At 45.1% G+C, this 22608-nt stretch overlaps 1 protein-coding gene across 3 annotated transcripts in view; it reads right to left on the bottom strand.

Annotated features, from left to right (window-relative positions):
* TGFBR3 (transforming growth factor beta receptor 3) overlaps positions 1 to 22608 on the bottom strand; it is a 230952-nt gene that overhangs the window by 46960 nt on the left and 161384 nt on the right. For all 3 annotated transcript variants that reach the window (XM_039460980.2, XM_039460977.2, XM_074381442.1), the window contains exons 5-7: positions 8886 to 9069; positions 3096 to 3264; positions 937 to 1084 (exon numbers count right to left, since the gene is read on the bottom strand). In XM_039460980.2, the coding sequence (XP_039316914.1) occupies positions 937 to 1084; positions 3096 to 3264; positions 8886 to 9069 (501 nt within the window). The remainder of the gene's footprint in view (positions 1 to 936; positions 1085 to 3095; positions 3265 to 8885; positions 9070 to 22608) is intronic.

Genomic DNA, 22608 nt, shown 5'->3' with positions numbered 1-22608 from the left:
CCTCTCCCAAAATACTGAAAACATAAAACCCACTTCAACTGATTCAGTGCAGGTACTGAAAGAGAAATTGGCCAAAAAAATTTCAAAGACAATGCATTCAAATTTGAGCCCACAAAAGAGATCCTAAAGAGATGATCACCTTCTGAAAAAATAGGGAGGAGGATTTCTCTTTAACTTTCCATATAATCCAGTCAAATAGTTATTCACTAAGCATACTTAAAATAAGATTTACTTTACCAAGTTGCAACATTCACCTTTTGAAGAAACCAGCTGCTGCTTGCCCATTCTGCCAATGGACTAAGCCTCCTATGTACACCTCTATTAAATAGAGGGCCTTGGGAACAAGGTGCAGCAGACTCGTCCAGCATCATTTCACTGACCTCACAGTTACTGTGATTTTTCTACCAGTGTTTCACACTTAGAAGTTGGAAGCAAGCAAAAAGACAGGCCGGCATTTCGCATTTAACTCAAAAAGTAAAAGCCAGTGCTGTGAGCTGGCCTCAGCCTGATTTCCCATACTTTCTCTAAGTACCTCATCCTAAATCAAAGCTGATATTCAGAACTGTGACACTGGGGTCCTGGCAGGATGCTCAATATGAATTTAATTGTGTTCATCACTTTACACTTAGTAGTAGTGGAAAGCATACTAATATATTTCAGGAAATTCACAAATGAGGGAGCCGGGGTTCAGAGAGGTTAGGGGGCTTGCCAAAGGTCACAATGGGATTACCTGGACTCAAACATGGGTTTGTCTTAATCTGAGGCCCTGTTTTAACCACCACACCTATTTTATAGGAGCATCCTATTTTGCAAAGTAAAAAATAATTGAGAGAGCTCAGAGAGTCCAAATAGGCAGAAACTTTTAAAACAACACATAGAAGCACAGCTTAAATTGTTGTCATTCATCTAAACAAAAGACATGCTCAATCAACTTACGATAATTTTCAGGCTTCCCTTAACATCAAAAGATTTGATCACCCAGTTGACAGACTTTTTGCACTTCAAGATCAGGATGAGATTTTTGACCACCTCAAGATCCTCTTGAGAAGGTCTTATATCAATTGTTATATCCACCTGGAAAGCACTGTGAATGGAAAACAAAGGCAAAGTTAAGACCTAAATGCCAGAAAGTTGCAACTATCTCCCCTCTTCCAAGTCTTCATGTTTCTAGTGTCTGGCCAGTTGATTAAAAAGCTGGAGTTGATCCCAGGCCAATGACATGTGCAAAACAGATTGTTATTGCACACATAACGAAATTGTTTTACATAACAATAGAAACATATGCTTGCTGATAATTAGTCACTAAAGTTTTTCTCTTCTTTGGGGAAAAAAATGGTGGTTACTTAATGCAGCCACTGTTTGAAGTGGACTTGAACAAACCAGAAAAAGTTTACTTTTGAAACAGTATTGTTGCTTTTTCAACCTTTAACGCCATTGATGTACAGGTTTCCAGTTTGGCTACATGTCCAGATTCCTTCAAAACTGAAGTAGGTGGCCGTTTGGTGAGTTGGGGTGGGGGGATGGGGAGAAGGGAAACATGGTAAAAAAAAAAAAAAAAAAAAAAAATTAGGAAACTTCAGAATAAAATAAGAGACAAAAGGCTAAAGAATTTCTTGATTTATATAAGGTTTGCTTAAGCCATTAACAACTGCCGCAGAATCATATCTGCATTTACTTTACTAAACTTCTGGATATAAGGTTATTGAAGAAAACAGATGGTCAACCAAGTGATTAGTGGAATATTGATGAACACAACCCAAACTTCTAAGAATTCGTATAATAGAGACTTTTTTTTACTAAACAATAGCATCCATCATTCTGAATTTAAGGGAACAGTCTTTATTTCCATCTCAGCTTTACACACTTGTAAAGCATACAACACATGGTATATTGCAACGAAGCCCCAGGCCTGACATCGAAGCGCATTCGCCAGACTGCTCCTATTCCCATTCCCTTTTCACTTTACACAAAATTCTTCAAGTGGACAGAGTGGAATCTTACCAAAACTGATCTGTAGCTTATACACCTTTAAAGTCAAACTGTGATTAGAATTTTAACCCCAAAATTCCTCTGTGACATAAATTTAAATTTTTAAGTCACTGGTCCAGATTCAAAGGAATGAGGGTGAAATGAAGACTAAAATGGGAAAAGAACCTACTTCTTCTCCTTTTTCTTTTTTAAAATTTGCTAATTATTCTTGATAGGGAGGGTCAAATGTCCAGTCCAGGGATAGGAAGCTGAGAGAGAGAACAAGCGCACAAGGGAGAGGCAACGAATGGCTCTTTGGCATGTCACCGTAAAGGGCCACTCCAGCATGCGGGGACACACACACACACACACACACACATTTAAAGCAAACAGTTCTGAGTGCCTAAGTGCTCTGGGGACACCATAAACAGAGCTTTATTAAAAACAGAATGTAGGGCTGGGCACAGTGGCTCACACCTGTAATCCCAGCACTTTGGGAGGTTGCAATGGTCAGATCATGAGGTCAGGAGTTTGAGACCAGCCTGGCCAACAAGGTGAAACCCCATCTCTACTAAAAATACAAAAAATTAGCTGGGCATGGTAGCATGCACCTATAATACCAGCTACTCAGGAAGCTGAGGCAGGAGAATCCCCTGAACTGAGGGGCAGAGGTTGCAGTGAGCCAAGATCATACCACTGCACTCCAGCCTGGGTGACAGAGCAAGACTCTGTCTTGAGAAAAACAAACAAACAACAACTACCCAGAATGTTACTAAGATCATAATTACATTAATAGGGCATATTTTACAATTTTCCTGTCAGAAATAACCTTAGTCAGAGGTGATAAAGATGGAACAAGAGTGATTGTGTCCTGTAATTAATACTCAGATGTTCAGAACAGGCTTCAGGAATTCATTTGGAATAGCTGGGATCTAGAGACAGATGCAAAATATAAAATATACCACTGGTGCCTTTACTCTCTTCTTCGAAGCTTCTGTGAAACACACCTGACAAATCAATGGCTCCCTTCCCTCCTACATAGGATGGGCTGCAACTCTCCCTGCCTCAAGTCAAGGAAGTTCTTTACTTTCATCTCTTCTCACACTCATACACTTAGACTGGCTTACCTGTAGGGGTTAGAGTTGGGGGTGATTAACTCGATGATGTGTACTTCTTCATCCTGGGGCTGGCTGGACATCACACACCCTTCTGCTGGTTTGGGCTGAAGATACTCAGCAAGGTAATTGAGCGAGAGAAAATTCTTCCCTATGTTGCACTTGGGAGGGAACACTTGATCTGAAAGAGGCACAGGTCAATCTGTCAAACCACTGAGCTGCTTGGTGACCAGATTCAAAGGAAAGAGGGTGACAGTGAAACGGAGCAAATGGAGGACACAGGAAACCATGAGCTCAAAGGATGGGGGCCTTTGTCTGTGAATTCCTCAACCACTGCCCTGAAATGCATCCTGTTATGGTCACCAGTGACCTGCTATTGACTAGCCCCCAGCGAGGGGCCTCTTTCGGCTAAGTCCTCTCCTGGCTTGTTCTCTGTGATACTTCCTGTCCTCATCCATTTCCTCTGACCTATCCTTCACATCCCTCCCACTGGCACCTCCTCTGCTCAGAATCTGTTTAGACTCCATCCCAGAGAATCTGATTCAGAACACCCAGGCGGGGCCTAGGCAGCTTTCTTTTTTGCAAAGCTCTGTAGTTGATTCCAATATAAACCAAGGCTAAGAACTTCTCAGCTCCTTCCTCAATCCTCTTTCTTCGTATTCCTTTCCTCGGTGATAGCAATCACTCCCATGGTTTCAACCTGCACCTAGATCATGACTCCTTTTCTGAGCTGTAGACTTATCCTGTCATCTGTCTACCAAGCATCTCCTACCTAAAAATTCAATACTGAAATATTTCACGGTCAGCGTACTTAACATTCAATCCATTCTATCCCCAGATACACTCCTCCTTAGGTATTTGTTATTTCAAATATCAGGAGAATCAACCACCTAACTCAGGCGTCCCCAAACTACGGCCCGCAGGCTGCATGCAGCCCCCTGAGGCCATTTATCCGGCTCCCCACCGCACTTCAGGAAGGGGCACCTCTTTCATTGGTGGTCAGTGAGAGGAGCACAGTATGTGGCGGCCCTCCGACGGTCTGAGGGACAGTGAACTGGCCCCCTGTGTAAAAAGTTTGGGGACGCCTGACCTAACTAATTCTCCGACGCCCCCTGTAGAATTAACCTTTCCCTTCTATTTATTCCTCACAGCACTTTCTACTCTGAAGATGAAAGGTAGCAGTTTGGGGCAAACAAAGAAGGCAGAGCTTCCCTCTTCCTCACAATCTAATACAGTCAACTGAGCTTCCTACGGCACTTTACAATTCACACGGTGCTTTCACAAACATCTCACTGTGCTGAGAGTTGCTCACCACCTCCCCTCGGGAAAGTGATGCAAGTAGCAGAGTCTGAGGACACTCCCCCAACGGCACATGCCATTTACACAGCACGGCGGCTGATGGGATTTCCACCCATGGGCTTGAATGTTTCAACAGCACTTGAAAGAAACTGCTGGCGGTGTGACAGCTGGGACCAGTGTCAAGGAAGTCCTAGGTGTAACATGCTCTTTCACAAGGGATAATTAATCAGAGGCCTGGCACTATTATAAAACAGACTTCTGCCTTTTTCATTTTGAGGACAGGATGCCAGGGTTCAAATCCACATGAAAGTCTCCCTTGGGAGTAAGGAATCAAATCGGGGGTCCCCAGGCTGGGTTGATACTGTCCCTCCCTCTCCCCAACTTGTGCAATTTCCCTTGTGCTGCGCTTTGCAGCACACACTGGGGCATCATGGCTCTGGCCACCACAGCAGCCCTGGCACTACCCCAGAAAAAAGGACCAGGGCAGTTCACAAGCCTCTGCTTGTGGGCTCCTTGCAGGAGAGCACTGGGTTTGCACTCTGCAGTCTCCGCTAGTTCCCCTCCCCCTCAGAGAGAAAAGCTCAAGGCTCCACTGACTCAGGCCATTAGAGCAGCCTCCCTCCACATCTGCTGAGGGTTTTGCCAGATGAGCAGATGAGGTATGCACACCGTGCAGCTGCAGCCCTGCGGATGCCTCCCCCGCATCACAGGATGGAAAATGATATTGGAATGGCAGGGCTGAAATTTAATGAAGAGTATGTATGGGCCACGGACAGGCCAGTCTGGAACTCAAGAGACTAGGACCCTCCTGGGATTGCGGCCGGCATATCCAGTTCTTAGGTGTGCCTGGCTTGTATCTGGCACATAGTGGGCATATGGTCTAGGTTTCCTGAATTAACAAACAATGATGTGAGATTTGAGACAAGTAACAAAGTACCCATGTGAAGCCACGACTAAAGGTCTAATTGTTCAAAGGTTGATGTTAAGGGCTGTAGTCCCAGATGCCATTGTCACTAAACTGAGTAAGCTGATCACTTTTGTTGGGTGTGGTTTCTCCCCTGCACCCCACTGACTTCCCGAATGCCTGGCCTCAGAACTGACACCAAGAGCCAAGCAGAAAGGAAACCACAAGAGGGAATTCCTGGGCAGAAACTTGGCAAGTTTTGGGGGTGGGGGGAGTCACATGCTATTTGTATTTTTAGGAAAAGACTGACAAATGACTTTAAGACCCAGAAGGAAATACTCTGAGAGCAGGAATGAAGCTGGGGGGTAATGCAAACACCTCACTTTCCTGCTGTGGAAACCGAGGCTCTGGTGGTAAGTCAAGTGTTGCCTGAAGCCTCACGGCGAGACCAGCTGGGATAAGAGTAAAACTCTTAAATCCTTCCATTCTGGGTATATAGATGGGAGCGGTTCCTAAATGTCGACAAGCATCAGATCGCCTGGAGGGCTGATTGAAACACTGACTGCTGGGTCCCACCACCAGAGTTTCTGATTCAGTTGGTCTGGGGTGGGTTGGGCCTGAGAACTGGCATTTCTATCAAGTCCCCAAGCGACGCAGACACTGCTAGGGCGGAAAGCACACTCTGAGAACCGCTGGGGTCAGAGCAGCTAGGCCTTGCGGCCTGCGATCCCTGACTGAAAGGAGAGTGGAGCCAGGTCGGATTCTAGGAAGGGGTTGACGAGGCTTGCTCAGTGGAGTCTGAGCTGTGGTGATAAACAGTATCACCTTCGGGTCTACTGACTTCACCAAGGAACCTCGTTTCCCTACTGTTTCTCTCTCCATGGCACGGCCCAGTGACTTCTACCCAACTGGTGGCTGGAGTCAAGTTTCAGGGGTTCCGAAGGTGTTACCAAGGAGTTAACTGGATTTTACCGCACCAGACACCAGGTCCTTGATGTTGGCTTCCCCTACCCAGTGTATACAGGCTTAACCAGTTAAGTGACAACTCCTGGCTCTCAGGGCAAGTGACTGCTGTGCATAGAAAGAAGCTCCCGCATAGCCGAGAGAACACAGTCCAACATTCTAAATGTTGTTATAACCAATTTTCTTATTCTAAGAAATTCCAAGGGGTAATCAACATTCTTTCATGCTACTAGAATTCTGCTTCAGAAACGCAGCCCACTGGCCAGGGCTTAGAGTCTTTAGTAAAAGGGATTTTTCGCTTTGTCTCAATGGGATTTGACCTCTGGTATTAGCTACTACCATGAGAGTACAGAAACAAACGTAGACTTTTGGAGCCCAATTCTCACCTAAACCCCCCGTCTTGGCCTCAACTAAACAAGGACATTCGTCCAGGTGGACCACTGTCCTTTCTGAGTTACGCTTATTTGGCTAAGACTTACGGTGCAGCTCAGGCAACAACATTAACCTCAAGGGTCAGGAAGCCTGGGTTTGCATCTGGCTTCGCCACTTGTTAGTAACTTGGATGTGAGCAGGTTCACTTAACCCTCTACTAAGCCCTCTGTAAAATGGTGGAAATAACGTCTTCCTCCGGGGATTCCTGTGGGTTAAGCGGGGTGCATGTGAAGGCCCCTGAAATGGCCTTTGCACGTAGCATCCTCTCCGATGTCAGCGTCCACCTTTCCTGCCTCTGTCGCTCACACACTTGAAAACAGCCCAGATCCAAACAAGAGTTGGGATCAAGTGTTCACGAGCCCACCTTTCCCTGTCTTGTCTGCGGAGGAGGTGACAGCTGCTGTAGAATTTAACAGAAAGCAGCTGGATGCTGAAGACCTGAAACGCAGTCTTCACACAATCACCTGGCTGTAACAAGGAGCCATTCACAAGAGTTATTTCCCAGTAACTTATTTGGGGGGTGGGGGCAGCATTCCAAATATACTCAACTGAAAATAATGATTTAAAAAAAAACAGGTCTGGCCAGGTGCGGTGGCTCACGTCTATAATCTCAGAACTTTAAGAGACCAAGGGAGGAGGATCTCTTAGCCGGCAGTTCGAAACCAGCCTGGGCAACATACCAAGACCTGTGTCTACAAAACAATATAAAAATTAGCCAGGTGTGATGGCATATGCCTGTAGTAGCAGCTTCTTGGGAAACTGAGGCAGGAGAAGCACCTGAGCCCTGGAGGTTGAGGCTGCAGTAAGCAGTGACTGCACCACTGCACTCCAGCTTGGGCGACAGAGCAAGACCCTAACAAAAGAAAAAGAAAAGGGAAGGAAGGGAGGAAGGGGAGAGAGGGAGGGAGGGAAAGAGAACGTTTCTTTTTTATTTAAAAAAAAAAAAAAAGGCCGGGCGCGGTGGCTCAAGCCTGTAATCCCAGCACTTTGGGAGGCCGAGGCGGGTGGATCACGAGGTCAAGAGATCGAGACCATCCTGGTCAACATGGTGAAACCCCGTCTCTACTAAAAATATAAAAAACTAGTTGGGCATGGTGGCACGTGCCTGTAATCCCAGCTACTCAGGAGGCTGAGGCAGGAGAATTGCCTGAACCCAGGAGGCGGAGGTTGCGGTGAGCCGAGATCGCGCCATTGCACTCCAGCCTGGGTAACAAGAGTGAAACTCCGTCTAAACAAAACAAAAAAAAAACAAAAAAAAACAAAACAAAACAAAGGCTTTCAGGCCAGACGTGGTGGCTCACACCTGTAATTCCAGCACTTTGGGAGGCTGAGGCGGGCGGATCACCTGAGGTCTGGAATTTGAGATCAGCCTGCCCAACATGGTGAAACTCTGTCTCTACTAAAAAAAAAAATTACAAAAATTAGCCAGGCGTGGTGGTGGGTGCCTGTAATCACAGCTGCTCAGGAGGCTGAGGCAGGAGAATTGCTTGAACCCGGGAGGCAGAGGCTGCAGTGAGCTGAGGTCACACCACTGCACTCCAGCCTGGGTGACAGGGCAAGACTGTCTCCAATACAAAAGGCTTTCAAAATTGAGTTTCTGGATATTTCTATCCCTCGGCAATGCAAGGAATTTTAAATTAATAAGGCAATCTCCTATCAAGACTATACACTCCTTTTCTCCCATAATTTGTCCTTGTAACAGTCATTTGTACTAAAAATACATTTAAACACTTTTCCTCTGCTTTGTCCGAAATGTAACCTGTGTCTCAGCACCACAGACTAACACCGGCTTCGAACATCTGCAGAACACAGGCAAGAGGAAACCACCTGCTGACCCGTTCTGCCGACTCCTCCGCTCCATCCGTCATCAGCTCCTGCCCACACCCTCAGCTTCCAGCCTGCATTTGCTTTTTTTGACTTCTGTGCATGGGTGTCTTCTAAATCCCACACAACAACCTCCTCCTTTCTCCCCATGCTCCTCCCTATTTTTCACTTGGCCATAACCAGGCCTGCTATCCTAGGGGGAAACAAGAAGGGAGACAACATGGGAGGGTGGCGGAGCCTGAGGCCAAACGACCCGTCAGGTCCCTGCCAATCCCAACATTCTGTAATTCTGTGATTCCTTCCCCTAACCACCTGGTTTCAGAGAAGAAAGCAACCGCCTGTCATAAATCAGCCATTAACTGAAGCCACATCAACTTTACCTTCCCCCACTTTAATATAAATGTTTCTTGCTATCTTGAGTTCGGTGAATGAAGTAACTGCTCCATACTCCTTTTGCGCCCAATTTAACAGATGTTCATTTCCGTGGGGGAAGTTCCTTTCTTCTGTTTCTGCTGTCAAGGAGAAGTTTCCTGATGAAAACTGGACCACAGAACCCTCAGACACCTAGAGGAAACAGAATTGCATATTTAACATGGTAGCGTCACCGGAGCTGAAATCATAATCAGAGAAAGCACTTCTCTGACAACTAATGGGTATTTGTCAATCGAACCTCTTTCCTTTGTTACACAGGCAGAGCAGCTTTTGAAAGCAGCCGATTCAAGAAATAATCCCAAGCCTAGTCCTCCCAGACAATGGCAAAACTACCAGCGCAGGATGTCCCTCTGAACCCTGAAAGAACCTTGTGATGATGGACTGTATTGTGCATTGAGTAATCATAAGAATTATCACTGCTATTTCCCTGAAGTCTAATTGAAGACCAAATTTTCCAACGAATGTATTTCAAGTCAAGTGGGAAGCCTCGATGAATGTTCTTACGGGCTTACAACAAGTTTCAGGATCAAGCCAAGTGATCCCATGCTGGACGCGGTGGCTCACACCTATAATCCCAGCACTTTGGGAGGCCTAGGCGGGCAGATCACGAGGTCAGGAGATCGAGACCATTCTGGCTAACACAATGAAACCCCATCTCTACTAAAAAATACAAAAAATTAGCCAGGTGTGGTGGCATGCACCTGTAGTCCCAGCTACTCAGGAGGTTGAGACAAGAGAATCGCTTGAACCTGGGAGGCGGAGGTTGCAGTGAGCCAAGATAGGGCCATTGCACTCCCGCCTAGGCAACAGAGTGAGACTCTGTCTCAAAAAATAAAAAGAAAAAAGACAAAAGACAAGTGATCCCAAAGTCTTTTCTAGCAACTGAACACGACTTTCAGGTCTTCCACAGCTGCGGCATCTGCCGACAGAGTCATCACGACAGGGACACAGCGAGAGTCCTCTTGGTTTACGTTCTCCTGAGTATTGAGATAAGAATGGCCAAAGGTTGCCAGCCTTCTATCACATTATTCTATCTCATAGCAGTGAGATGAATGTTTGTAACAGTTTATTTTGTAAGACCCCCAAATTCCCACAGATAATGAAGTCAAGAGGCTATTAAACTAATCTAATAAAACTTTCAGGATGATTTATGCAAGTGCCTCATTCTTGCTGGACGTATTTAGACCACTGCTGACCTAGCATATCATGGTGTATATATAATTAACACATGCAAAAGAGGAAAGTCGTCTTCTTGTTGCTGTGCTATAATCAAATTTAGTTCCTGGTGAAAATATGCAAGCCATTTATATTGGCTAGCATTTATAAAATAACTGGTTTTATCAATGTCAAGCTGAAACCTCAAAATGTGGGCAAAAAGGCTCACAAATTCTCAAGTCAGAACCATAAATGTCTTGTATTAAATTTCACATGAATCATTTATTTATAACGACAAGCACGCCGTTTCTGAAGACTAAGAAGCAAGTCAAGGGCAGGGATTTTATTAGTGGTTCTATCACAGCAGTGTTTTCAACTTTAACATGCACAAAATTATATTTACCCAGCGACTGTGCTAGGTATTAATATTTTCTCTACAATTATATAAAGGTATCTTCTGAAAATGCTGGCAAAAAAAGTACTTCACTGAATTGATTCCATGACCTACTAATGCCACAAGCTGAAAACTGGAATCACCTGGAGAGTTTCTAGATCTTCTGATGCCCAGACCACACTCCAGGCCAGTAAGAATCTTTCAGGTGGGTTCTAGGCATTAGAATATTTTTTAAAGCACCCAAGGTGATTCCAGTGTTCAGCCACGTTCGAGAGCTCTAGCCTTAACAGACACTGAGTGATCCGCGATTAGAAAACAGGCCCCCTGTGGGGCACCTCACAGCTTCCTCTGCACCAGGGGTTCTTAACCAGGTGTGATTTTGTTCCCCAGGAGACACTCAGCAGCCATGTGTAGTAACATTTTTGCTTGTCAGAGCTGGGAGGGAGGTGCTACTAGCATCTACAGAGTAGAGGCCAGCGATACTGCTAAACATCCTAAAATACACAGGGAAGCATCCCACAATAGAGAATCACCCAAGGGCCGGGCACAGTGGCTCACGCCTGTAATCCCACCGCTTTGGGAGGTTGAGGCAGGCGGATCATGAGATCAGGAGTTCGAGATCAGCCTGACCAACATGGTGAAACCTCTGCCTCTACTAAAAATACAACAATTAGCCAGGCATGGTGGCGCAGGCCTGTAATCCCAACTACTCAGGAGGCTGAGTCAGGAGAATCATTTGAACCTGGGAGGCGGAGGTTGCAGTGAGCCAGAGACCGTGCCACTGTTCATCTCAAAAAAAGTTAAAAAAAGAATTATCCAAAATGTAAGCAATATAGAGACTAAGAAACCCTGCTCTACCCTTCAGACTGATGATCACTGCCACTGAAACATCTACTGGATTCTCAGTTTGAATCCCCAAAATGATAGCCCTTTTTTTGCTAGAAATTAGTCTGTTCAGGATTTAGTAAGAGTGTCTTGCCTTTCTGGGTTGTATTGGCTTGAGAAGCCCTGAATTAATCATTAATAAACTGGGTGTAAACCACAGCTACTCACAACAGCTACCACTGACTGCACACTTACTACGTATCAGTGCTGTCAAGTGTAGTCACAATCTTTTCTGAATGTCCTGATGCCAGTTATAAGTTATAAACAAAACCAGTGTGGAACATGTAGCTCTGACCTTGTTCTGATGTCGCCCGAATAAGAAAAAACTCCTGAGCCATTTTCCTGCCAAAAAAAATAACCATGCCCACCTAAGTGTGATTTCTCTGAGGCTTAGCTACTCATCGACATTGAACTTCCAACAATGTTTATCTAATTTTTTGACTTTTGCACTGTAGTAAAACCTTCTTTTCGTTTGTACTAAAAAGGCATTTTTAAAAGGCATTTTTATCAAGGCTGTCACCAAAACCCACAACAGTCCAGAGGCCTTTGTCCGGCTGCCAGCACAGTTCTGAATGCTTTAGACAAGAAACCCTGGATGTTCTGCTTCTTGTTTCTCATTCATGTTGTGGCCATAAACTACAGCAATTGGGCTTTAGATACGTTACACACAGAGTACATTTTTTCAGAGCGGAAAGCAGGATATATCACACTGGTGCATTCCAGAGGCAAGAAAGCAAACAGCACAAATACAGAAGATAACAATGGTAACTCTGGCATGTGTCCTGAAGTAACTAAAGAGTGATGCCGTGACGAAGCTGGCGATGGGGCTGATTCCTGGAGAAGGAATAGCTCCCTCTGCTCCCTCCAGGCATCATCCTCCTCACCGGGCCAGCAGCAATAAGGTTCATACACTCAGGGCGGAGGAATTTGGAACTGGAGTTAATTGCCACTCCTCAGGCACATTCCAGTAAGAAGAAAGCAAAGCTGCAGTGAGGTATCCCCAACTTTAGGTCAGTGGAAATTTTCAGCTTCAGCGACAAGTGAGCCAGCACTCTCCTCCTGCCTGCCAGCTCTCCTGACCCTGGCAAGGCTAGAGCTGAGTTTCAGAAGGTGTTGTTTTAGAAGATATTGTTCAGATGTTATTTCCATCTGATCTGCAGAACTGTGAGGCAGGCTACCATGACCTCTAAAGCAGAGAGAAGGAAACCTCTGAAAGGCTAATGGCCTACCCAAGGCCAAAAGTCAGCACCAGGGCCAGACCAGAACCTAAGATTTCTGACTCCTGGTCACAGCTGGCCTCTGCCTGCCCCCTTCCAGAAAGAAGACCTCACTAGCTCCCAAGACAGAAGATTTCTGTTCTGTTAGATTCACTTTTTAAACACTAGCCTGAGCCATGCTAAGAGAATTTCCTCATCTTTCTTCCATGAGAGAAGACTTTGAGTGTTTAAAGGTGTCACCTGACCTCAGACATGTGTTTGCTTCTTTAGGACAACACCCCCAGCTTCTTCAACTCTGTCCCAGACACCCTGGTTGTCACAGTGTCAATAGGATAGTCTCTGAAAGATGGTGTTGGGACAAGATTCAAGGTCTCCAGGTGGGGACTGAGAAGCATACTGTGATGGTTCATTTTATGTGTCAACTTGACTGGGCTACAAGGTGTCCAGATATTTGGCCAAACATTATTCTGGGTATTTTGGTGAGGGTGTATTTGGATGAGATTTAAATGTTAGTACACTGGGTAAAGCAGATTTCTCTCCCTGATGTGTATGGGCTCATCCAATCATTGAAGGCCTAAATAGAACAAAAAGCCGACCCTCTCCCAAGCATTCCACCTGATGGCTTTCAAACTGGACATTAGCTCTTCCCGGTGCTACAGCAGCCTGCAGGCCTTCGAACTGAAACTGGGGCACTGGCTCTGCAGATTTTGGACTTGTTAGCCTCCATAGTTGCATGACCCAATTCCTATAATCAATTTCTTTCTCTATATTTGTGGACACTGCATGAAGCGTCCACATTAGCTTTGGCATCAGCTGAACGCTGCTAGGATCTCGTATTTACTAATTGATATAGTTTACACATTGGTCCCCACCTAAATCTCATGTTGAATTGCAATCTCTAATGTTTCACTTAGGGCCTGGTGGGAGGTGTTCGGATCATGGGGGCAGATCCCTCGTGAATGGCTTGGGCCATCCCGTTGGTAATAAGTGAACCCTTGTTTTGAGTTCACATGAGATCTGCTCATTTAAAAGTGTGTGGCACTTCCCCCAAACACACACTTTTAGTCTCTCTTGCTCCTGCTTTTGCCATGCGTAAGTGCCTGCTCCCACTGCGTCTTCCCCCGTAAGCACCAACATCTGCTTCCTCTGAGATCTCCCCAGAAGCAGATGTTGGTGCTATGCTTCCTGTACAGCCTGCAGAACCATAAGCCAATTAAACCTCGTCTTAGAAATTGCTCAGTCTCTATTTCTTTTTAGCAATGCAGGAACAGCCTAATACACTAACCTATGCTTTAAACATATAGCCAACAAAGATTTCTGGAGTGCCTGCCTACTCCGTTGTTCTCAGTGCTGTAGACACAGTAGAGAACATGAAAGACAAAATTCCCTGCCCTTATGGAGATTAAAGTCGAATAAGGCGGACAGCAGAGCAAAATAAGGCCACTGAGAGGTTAAAGACTGAAAGGAGATGAAAGAACAAACCACGCAAATAGCAGGGCAAGGAGCATTCACAGTTGAGATGCACAAAGTGTAAGGTCAGACACAGTGAAGAAAAGAGGTTAAATGGTCCATGGTTCCACAGGCTGTACAGGAAACATGGCTGGGGAGGCCTCAGGAAACTTACAACTATGGTGAAAGGTGAAGGGAAGCAGCTATGACTTATATGGCAGGAGCAGGTGGAAGGCAGGGAGTGGGTAGGTGCTACGCACTTTTAAATAAGCAAATCTCACGATAACACACTATCAGGAGAACAGCACAAAAAGGGAAATCCTCCCACCTCCATAATCTAATCGCCTCCTACCAGGTGCCCCCTCCAACACTACAGATTACAATGTTAAGTATGTATGTATGTATGTATGTATGTATGTATATATTTGACAGAGTTTCACTCTCGCCACCCAGGCTGGAGTGCAATGGCCCAATCTCAGCTCAGTGTAACCTCCACCTCCTGGGTTGAAGAGACTCTTCTGCCTCAGCCTCTCAAGTAGCTGGGATTACAGGCATGGGCCACCACACCCAGGTAATTTTTGTATTATTAGTAAAGACAGGGTTTCACCATGTCAGCCAGGCTGGTCTCGAACTCTAGACCTCAGGTGATCCACCTGCCTCGCCTCCCAAAGTGCTGGGATTACAGGAGTGAGCCACCGAGCCTGGCTGGGATTACTTTTTTTTTTTTTTTTTTTTGAGACAGAGTCTCACTCTGTTGCCCAGGCAGAAGTGCAATGGTGTGATCTTGGCTCACTGCAACCTTCTCCTCCTGGGTTCAAGTGATTCTCTTTCACGGACCCAAATCATATCATTGCTGAAATGAAGAGAAGACATTTCCACGTCATTCTTCTACTCTACCGGTCCATGCTCCAGACCCTGCATTAATTTTAATGGCATAGTACCCTTAACAGAGTCTGGCTTGTGGAAGAAGACAGGATATAAGGAGAATAGCAAAGCCAATAAGAAATGTAGGGAAAATAATTTTGTCTAATGTGAAAAAGAGCTGCAATCATCATTGCAAGGAAAATAACTGCAAGAGTGCCTAAGAGACAAACCTATTTTTCTATACACTCACACCACTTTAATAGTTCACTTCTGACATCAGGTGTCTGGGTATTTTTACCACCCCAACCACCAACCAATTCTCCAATTCAGGACACCAACTGATACTGTCTATTTCGATGTAATTCTGATGCCATCTACCTGGACGTAGGTCAGACTGCACACATTAAGGGCTCAGTCCCACAAGACTGCCCCTCTTCAGATGCTTCTGACAGAGGGGCTATAAATCATAGGTTCCCGTGACCTGACCCCGAAGTTCAATTATTTTCTAGAATGGCTCACAGAACTCAAGGTAACATTTTATGTTTGTCCATTTATGATAAAGCATACAACTCAGGAACGACAGCCAGATGGAAGAGATGCAGAGGGCAAGGTATGGGGAAGGGGTGAGGAGCTTCCGTGGCCGCTCTGAGAGTGCCATTCCCCATGCCCCAGCACCTCTACCTGCTCACCACGCAGCAGCTCTCCAAACCCTCCCCCACAGATCAGGGATTTCTAGAGAGCCTTCATTTCACAGGTATGACCGATAAAACCACTGGCCGTTGATGATTAAGTCAATCTCCAGCCCTTCTCCCCTCCTTCAGAGGGATGGGCTGGAAGTTCCAACTTCTAATCATATGGTTGGTTTTCTTGGCAACCAGCCCCCATCCAGAGGCGATCCAGGAGCTCCGGCCACCAGTCATCTTGCTAGCATCTTCAGAGATTACTACGAGGGTTAGAGGAGCTGTGTGCAAGAGAAGGAGGAGACTATTCCACACCTCATCTTCCACCTTATCCCTGGATGCTTGCCACAACCCTGCCCCATTTCTTGTCCTTATAATCTCAACCAAACTGTTACAGCAACTTCCTACCCTCCCAGCCTCCATTCCTGCTCCTCCTACCCCTCCTCCACGCTGTCACCTGGACAATCCTTCTAAAAAGTAAACACATGAGAAAGCAGAAGAGCACCTAAGCATCTGCCCACCCTCATCTCACGCCACTCTCCCACATACCCAAGAACAACTCGCAGCTGCAGAACATGTCATGCTGCCACACACTCCTGGGTCTTTTGACATCCTGCACCCCGCGTGAACCCCTCTATCCTGCTTGGATAGAGGCAAACCGTTCCGTGTCTTCCCGGGAGTATCGCCTGCTCTGTGAAGCCTCCCAGTCTCCCTGCTCTCCTCACGATGAGCTGCCCACACGTGACCTGTACAGACCTTCAGTCCATCCCTCTCTCGCCTGGACTGCGGCTGTGTGTCAGCATACCTGCCACCCTCACTGGATAAAGAGCAACACCTCGAGGGCCAAGGAAAAACCCAGTTCATTCTGAATCCTGTGGGCCTGGCATAGTGCTGGGCATGAAGCAAGGACTCAATAATTGCTTGCTGAATGAAAGCTCCATGTTGTTACCTGCAGGAAAGGATACGCCATAATTTATTCATTCCCGTTACTCAAACTCTTTACTTCCCTTACTGCCCAGGAAATGAGCTTTTGGCCAGGCTTTAAAGCTAATGATTTTTCACCTAATAACTCCACCTAAAAACCAATTATTAAATCATATTTGGTAATTCCATGCCTTCCCTATAACCTACTGAACTCTCCTCCTGCTTGCTAATTAAAACCCAATCCTCTGACATTCCCTGACATGACAAATGTCTTCCTGTGGGAATGAACGGGGCACTAGGATCCGAGGGTCCCAATTCCTAGTAAAGGTCTGCTGAAGGGGCGACCGTGAAGCACTTTACAGTCTCACAAATCCTAGGACGCTGAGATGCACCCCGGACTCCCCTGAATGTTCCTCCCTACTTGAACCATGCACAACATTTGTATTTTAAATTCAGGTTATGCTACCAGACTTTTTTAAAGAGCAGAACATTACTCTATCTGCCAGTTGCTGGGAGTTTTATTACAAGAACTTACGGCTCAGCAACCACAGCCAAGTTTATTATTTTTTCTGGATCAGATTCAACAGCCTCATCCAAAAGTACATGAAAAGAGCCAAAGAGGCAACCAGCCCTTTGTTTCCACACCTGTCTTTAAGCTTTAACTCTTAAAGTCCTCAGCAGATCCACGGAAGCCTCAAGGCTGATCTCCCAAGCCTGAGTGAGGTGCACAAGTCCCAGCTAATGGGCACAGACACCATTTTCCTGGCACTGAGCTTCTTGGCGTCAGCACTTAGCACATCAGCTGACTCATCGCCTGGCAGGTTGCACTGCAGCCTCTCTCTGGGCCTCCCCCATGGTGGTTTAGTCTTCAGTGGCGAGGAGAGGAGTTTTGCTGTGGATAGTGCCACACTGCCTCCTTGACCCATACCCCAAAAAGAATGCTCCCAGATGAAGTCCTGAGGGAAATCCAGGCCACCCTAGATCAAAAGTGGATGTTAAGTCTCATCTTAAGTTTCACCTCAACCTCCTTCAAGTCTATTCAGAGGTTACCTTCTCAATGGGCCCATTTTGATTTACAACCCCACCACCCAGCCCCAGTCTAGGAATTCTGATTCTCCCAAACCCACTTTACATTTTATTTCTATAGTACTTATCACCTTCTAAAATGCCATATAATATGCTCATTGCCCATCTCCTTCCACTATAAAGTTCCTTCAGAGGCCGAGATCTTAGCGTGCATTGTCCATGGGTAGATCCCAAGTGGTAGGTACAAAAAAAGATACTTGTTAAGTATTTGTTTGATAAATAGAATGAATCTTGACATCCAATTAACTGGCAGTGCCTGCCTCAGGTTCCGTGCCGAGGAGAATTCTGAGGTCATATTCTAGAATAGCAGAGAAATGGGAGCGAGTGCCATGAGCAACCATGTGTCTGCTTAGTAGTTAGCGAAAGCTTCATTTCTCTACAGCTACGTTATTCAACATTGGCCACATGGCACCATTAAGCACCTAAAATGTTGCTAGTTCAATTGACTCGTGTTATAAATGTAAAATGATATCACTTAGCACAAGAAAAAAGTGAACTATTTCGTTAATTTTTATTAATTGATTATATGTTTAAGTGATACTATTTTGGATCTATTGGGTTAAATAAAGTGTCATTAATATTAATTTTATTTACTCCTTTTACCTTTTTTTTTTTTTTTTTTTTTTTTGAGATGGAGTTTTGCTCGTTGCCCAGGCTACAGTGTCGTGGCGAGGCAAGACCCTGGCTCACTGCAACCTCCGCCTCCTGGGTTCAAGCAATTCTCCTGCTCAGCTTCTTGAGTAGCTGGGATTACATGCGCCTGCCACCATGCCCTGCTAATTTTTTGTATTTTTAGTAGAGACGGGGTTTTCCCATGTTGGGGGACAGGCTGGTCTCGAACTCCTGACCTCAAGTGATCCACCCAGCTTGGCCTCCCAAAGTGCTGGGATTACAGGTGTGAGCCACCACACCTGGCCTTCTTTTACTTTTTAAATGCACCAATAGAAGACTTAAAATTACATCAGTTGTTTGCATTAGATTTCTGTGGGACAGCACTGCTCTAGAGCCTCCTCCAACACGACCCTTAAAAAGGAACATGTTTATGAACTGGTCATGCCCATCCAATCCATCTGGTCTAGTCTCAACATCAATCAATGTCAAGAAAACATCTCAAGCCCAATGCTTCCCAAAATATGATCCTCAGACAGAAGTACGTTGAAATGCAGGCTCCAGGGTGGTGGGAATGTAGAAAACTACATTATAATCCTCCCTCCACCACTCATGATTACGATGCATTCGTGAGGAACATTGTTCTAGGCCATAGATACGAATGTTATTTAAACTCCAAATCATCTTTATAAAGCTTGAATGAGATTGTTTGAAGAACAAGCAAGGATCTCTCTTCTGCACTGATGATAAAAAGCCAAGAGGGAGAGCGTAAAGCCAAGTCATGGATGGAGTCACCTCCTTGCACATCTCGAAGGAAGAAATGGGCCTTGTGAAATAAGAGAAACCATAGTTCCCCAATGATAATGAAAAGGCCTATTGAGATCTCAGAGGAAATCTGTTCCAGGAATCTCAAACGCACGCGCGTGTGCGCGCACACACACACACATCCCCTACAGCTCAGCTGTGGTCCATCTGGAACTTGAGTTATCAGCTGGGTGAGTGCCTGCTACTCAGGTTACAGGCCCCTGGGGCTGCTCTAACTCACACACCCATCTGCACACATGTCCATGACTTTGGCATCGGTGGAAGTTCAACACTTACACGATGAAAATCCACTCCTCCCCCTCTTCTGTCCTGCTCTACTCCCAACTTTCAGTATTCCTCTTCCCTTTTCCTGATTCCTGCACAAACAAATCTCTTTTTGGAGTTGCCTGCTTAGGAAAATAGAAAGCACAAAACAAGGAAAACAAACAAAGCAAAGAAAAACATACTGACATTTCAGAAACATCTGCCATGCCAAAAACTTGCTGGTTCAATTCCAGCGGGAAAAGACACATGTTAAAGAATAGGTATTCCTCCAGAATCTCAGTTTACGTTTAAGTGGTATCTACAGAATGGCCCTAGAATGCATCACAGCCCCCACACAGAAAGGCACTTTAAAGATTATGCTTTCATGTATTTTGAGCACATGAAGTACAGCAAAAACAAACTTACTGGAACAGTATTGAAATATTTATCTTCCAAATGAAGACGGAACCATGCATTCTGAAAGAAGAAAATCACACGTTCTCCCTACCCAATTCCTGGGAGGACCCCACTTGTCTATTTCCTCTGAAGCCATGTGATGTGAAATGCAATCTGAAACATGTTTTCTATTAACATATATCATGACTCAATGCTTTTTTTAAAAAGATTCGTTTCAAAGAAATAATAACATCCATGCCTGTGAACCTACATTCTTAATTTGCAAAGCTACATATTCATGAGCCATGGGATGGTGGTATCTGCCAATCATGAATTCATGAAACATAAATCCATGCAACCATTTAAAAATTCTTGGGTGCTTTTATGTAGTACCCAAAACCAGATTACTTTCTTCCAGTAAAATGACTTAAAACATACTTGACTATCAATTTTTCTCAAAACATTCATGATGATGATCCTGTTCTTAATTTTTGCTGAAATATAAAAAAAAACTAAAGAATTGAAAATGTCCTGTGTTCTTAACACCCTGCATGTACACCCATGTCCAAGAAGAAAGCTCTGAGATGCTGCCCTCCAAACACAAACATGGGCAAACTAACATGAGCCAGTACAAAAGCAATACTTTAATCTCCCATGGGAACACTATCAAACCGACAGTACATGTGAGTGTGTATATATATACAAAGAGAAGCAAAAGATATCATTCCATCTGAAAAACGAAGTCCTCACAAGTTACCAAACTGATGAAGCGCAAGCTGCTTTCTAATACAGTTTTCCAAAGTAGAGCCCCAGGCCATGCAGGAATCCTGTCCAACTTTACAAAAAATCTTCAGACTCCCAGCTTTACCCTTCCTCATCTGCCAATGTTAGCCTGATGGAAGAGCTTCCCCCAAAATTCAAAGTGCACGTCTATCTAAATAATGTTCTTCAGGAAAAACAATAAAATGTTTGTATCTTTACTATTCCTTTCCATATTCCTCTAATTTTGTCCTCCAAATGTGCTCCTGCAGAACCCCACAGGAGGGAAGACTCTTTTTTCTTCCTTTAAGTTACATCCAATCTGCCAAGCCAAGTTCAAGAGCACAACTGAATTTTACAAATGCCTGGCTCCAAATATGTTCCTAGAATTTATAGAGTTCTTCTTCATCAAGGCTGATCATCTCAACTCCACTTTACAGACAAGGAAATTGAGGCTCACTGAAGCTAAAGGATCTACCCAAGGCACACAGCTGGCAGATAACAGGATCGACAGTAGAACCAAAGACCTGGTTTCTCATTCTAGAGCTCCTTCTGGTCCATCACCGTAGAACAGTCAGCTACCGAGCTCAAAATCAGCAGTGTGGGGTAGACATGCACTCCCTCAGCCTCATGTGAACAAAACACTGGGAAATATGATACTAATCACAAAAACTCATGCTGCACGCTCCTAAGTCACATGGATTCTGAATCCTCGTATCTCACGATGGTAAAACTGGGGCTCTAAGCAATCAGATAAAGGACCAGATTACATACCTTTAGCAAAGAAGGAGTGCAGATTCTAACTGTCTGCTGGACTTCAAAAATGATGCTCCTTCCACTGTGGGAAGGCAGACACTCTGACTGGAAAGGTCATCTCCCTTTGGTGAGAGAACTGACTGGCTCTCAGGTCAGGAAAGACTTGGGTGTCTTAGGGCAGGCTTTCTACCAAAACTGGATAGGCAAATACAAAGGAGCAGTCTCCCGGCTTTGAAGAGAGTGAAAAGGAAAAGCAGTAAGGCAAAGCAGAGCGTTCCCACCCTTAGCTGCTGCTTGCAGAGATTCTCCTGGTGGGCTGTTCCCCACTGTCCCTACTTCCCCAGCAATCTCAGGAACTGTGCTGGTCAAAGTGGAAGAGAATTGAATGGAAGGGACACACAGAAATAGGAATGACTGTTACGGAAACAAAATAATTACTTCACTAGAAGTCAACTTAGAGTAAACAACAAATTGCCCAAGAATCTTAAAAATTTCTGTGACAGTCACTCTCAGCAAACTGACACAAGAACAGAACATCAAACACCGCATGTTCTCACTCATAGGTGGGTGCTGAACAATGAGAACGCATGGACACACATCACACACTGGGGTCTGTTGCGGGGGGAATAGGGAGGAACGGCAGTGGGGAGGGAGGTTAGGGAGGGATAACACGGGGAGAAATGCCAGATATAGGTGACGGGGGGATGGAGAAAACAATAAAATAAAGTTTAACTGAAAAAAAAAAAAATTTCTGTGACGGTCAATTTTATATGTCAATGTGTCTGGGCCAGCTTCCCCAGTTATTCAATCAAACACTGATCTACATGTTGCTGGGAGGGTACTTTGTAGATGCAATTAAAGTCCATAATCAGGTGGCAATAAGGAAGGGAGACGGTACCAGGTAATCTGGGTGGGCCCGATTCAATCCATTGAAAGCCATTAAGAGCAGACACAAGGCTTCCCTGAGGAAGAAGAAATTCCACCTGTGGACAGCAGCCTGAGCTGCCCTTCCTGAAGGCCTCCCTATGGCCTTCTGATTGCCTTGCCTGTCCCCACAAGGCCTTAAGCCAATTCTGTGTAATAAATCTCTTCATATGTATCCCTGCCTGGTTCTGTTTCTCTAGATAAATGCTGACTGACAGCTCTTGGGAATGGCTGGTACAAGCCCCAGGCGAAACAGAGCTGCATATCCTGGCCCAGCAACCACAGGTCTTACAACGGTTTGGGGAAAAAAAGTTCTAAAGGACATTTCCTTGGAGGGCAGGAACGGAGATGAGGCCTCTAGCCCAAAACAACTGTGTAAGAGCCTTGTTTGAGCTTCCTAATATTAGCCCTGAAGCAAAAGCAGGCCACACCCATTTTCCAGTCTACATTGAAAAGTCTTTGAAGATGATCAAGGTGGTCTCCTAGTCAAAGCCAAGAAGGGTTG

Source organism: Saimiri boliviensis, chromosome 11 (genome assembly GCF_048565385.1).
Source record: "Saimiri boliviensis isolate mSaiBol1 chromosome 11, mSaiBol1.pri, whole genome shotgun sequence".
NCBI lineage: Eukaryota > Metazoa > Chordata > Mammalia > Primates > Cebidae > Saimiri > Saimiri boliviensis.
Note: the sequence above shows the minus strand (reverse complement) of the source record. Positions and strands in the feature narration are given on the sequence as shown.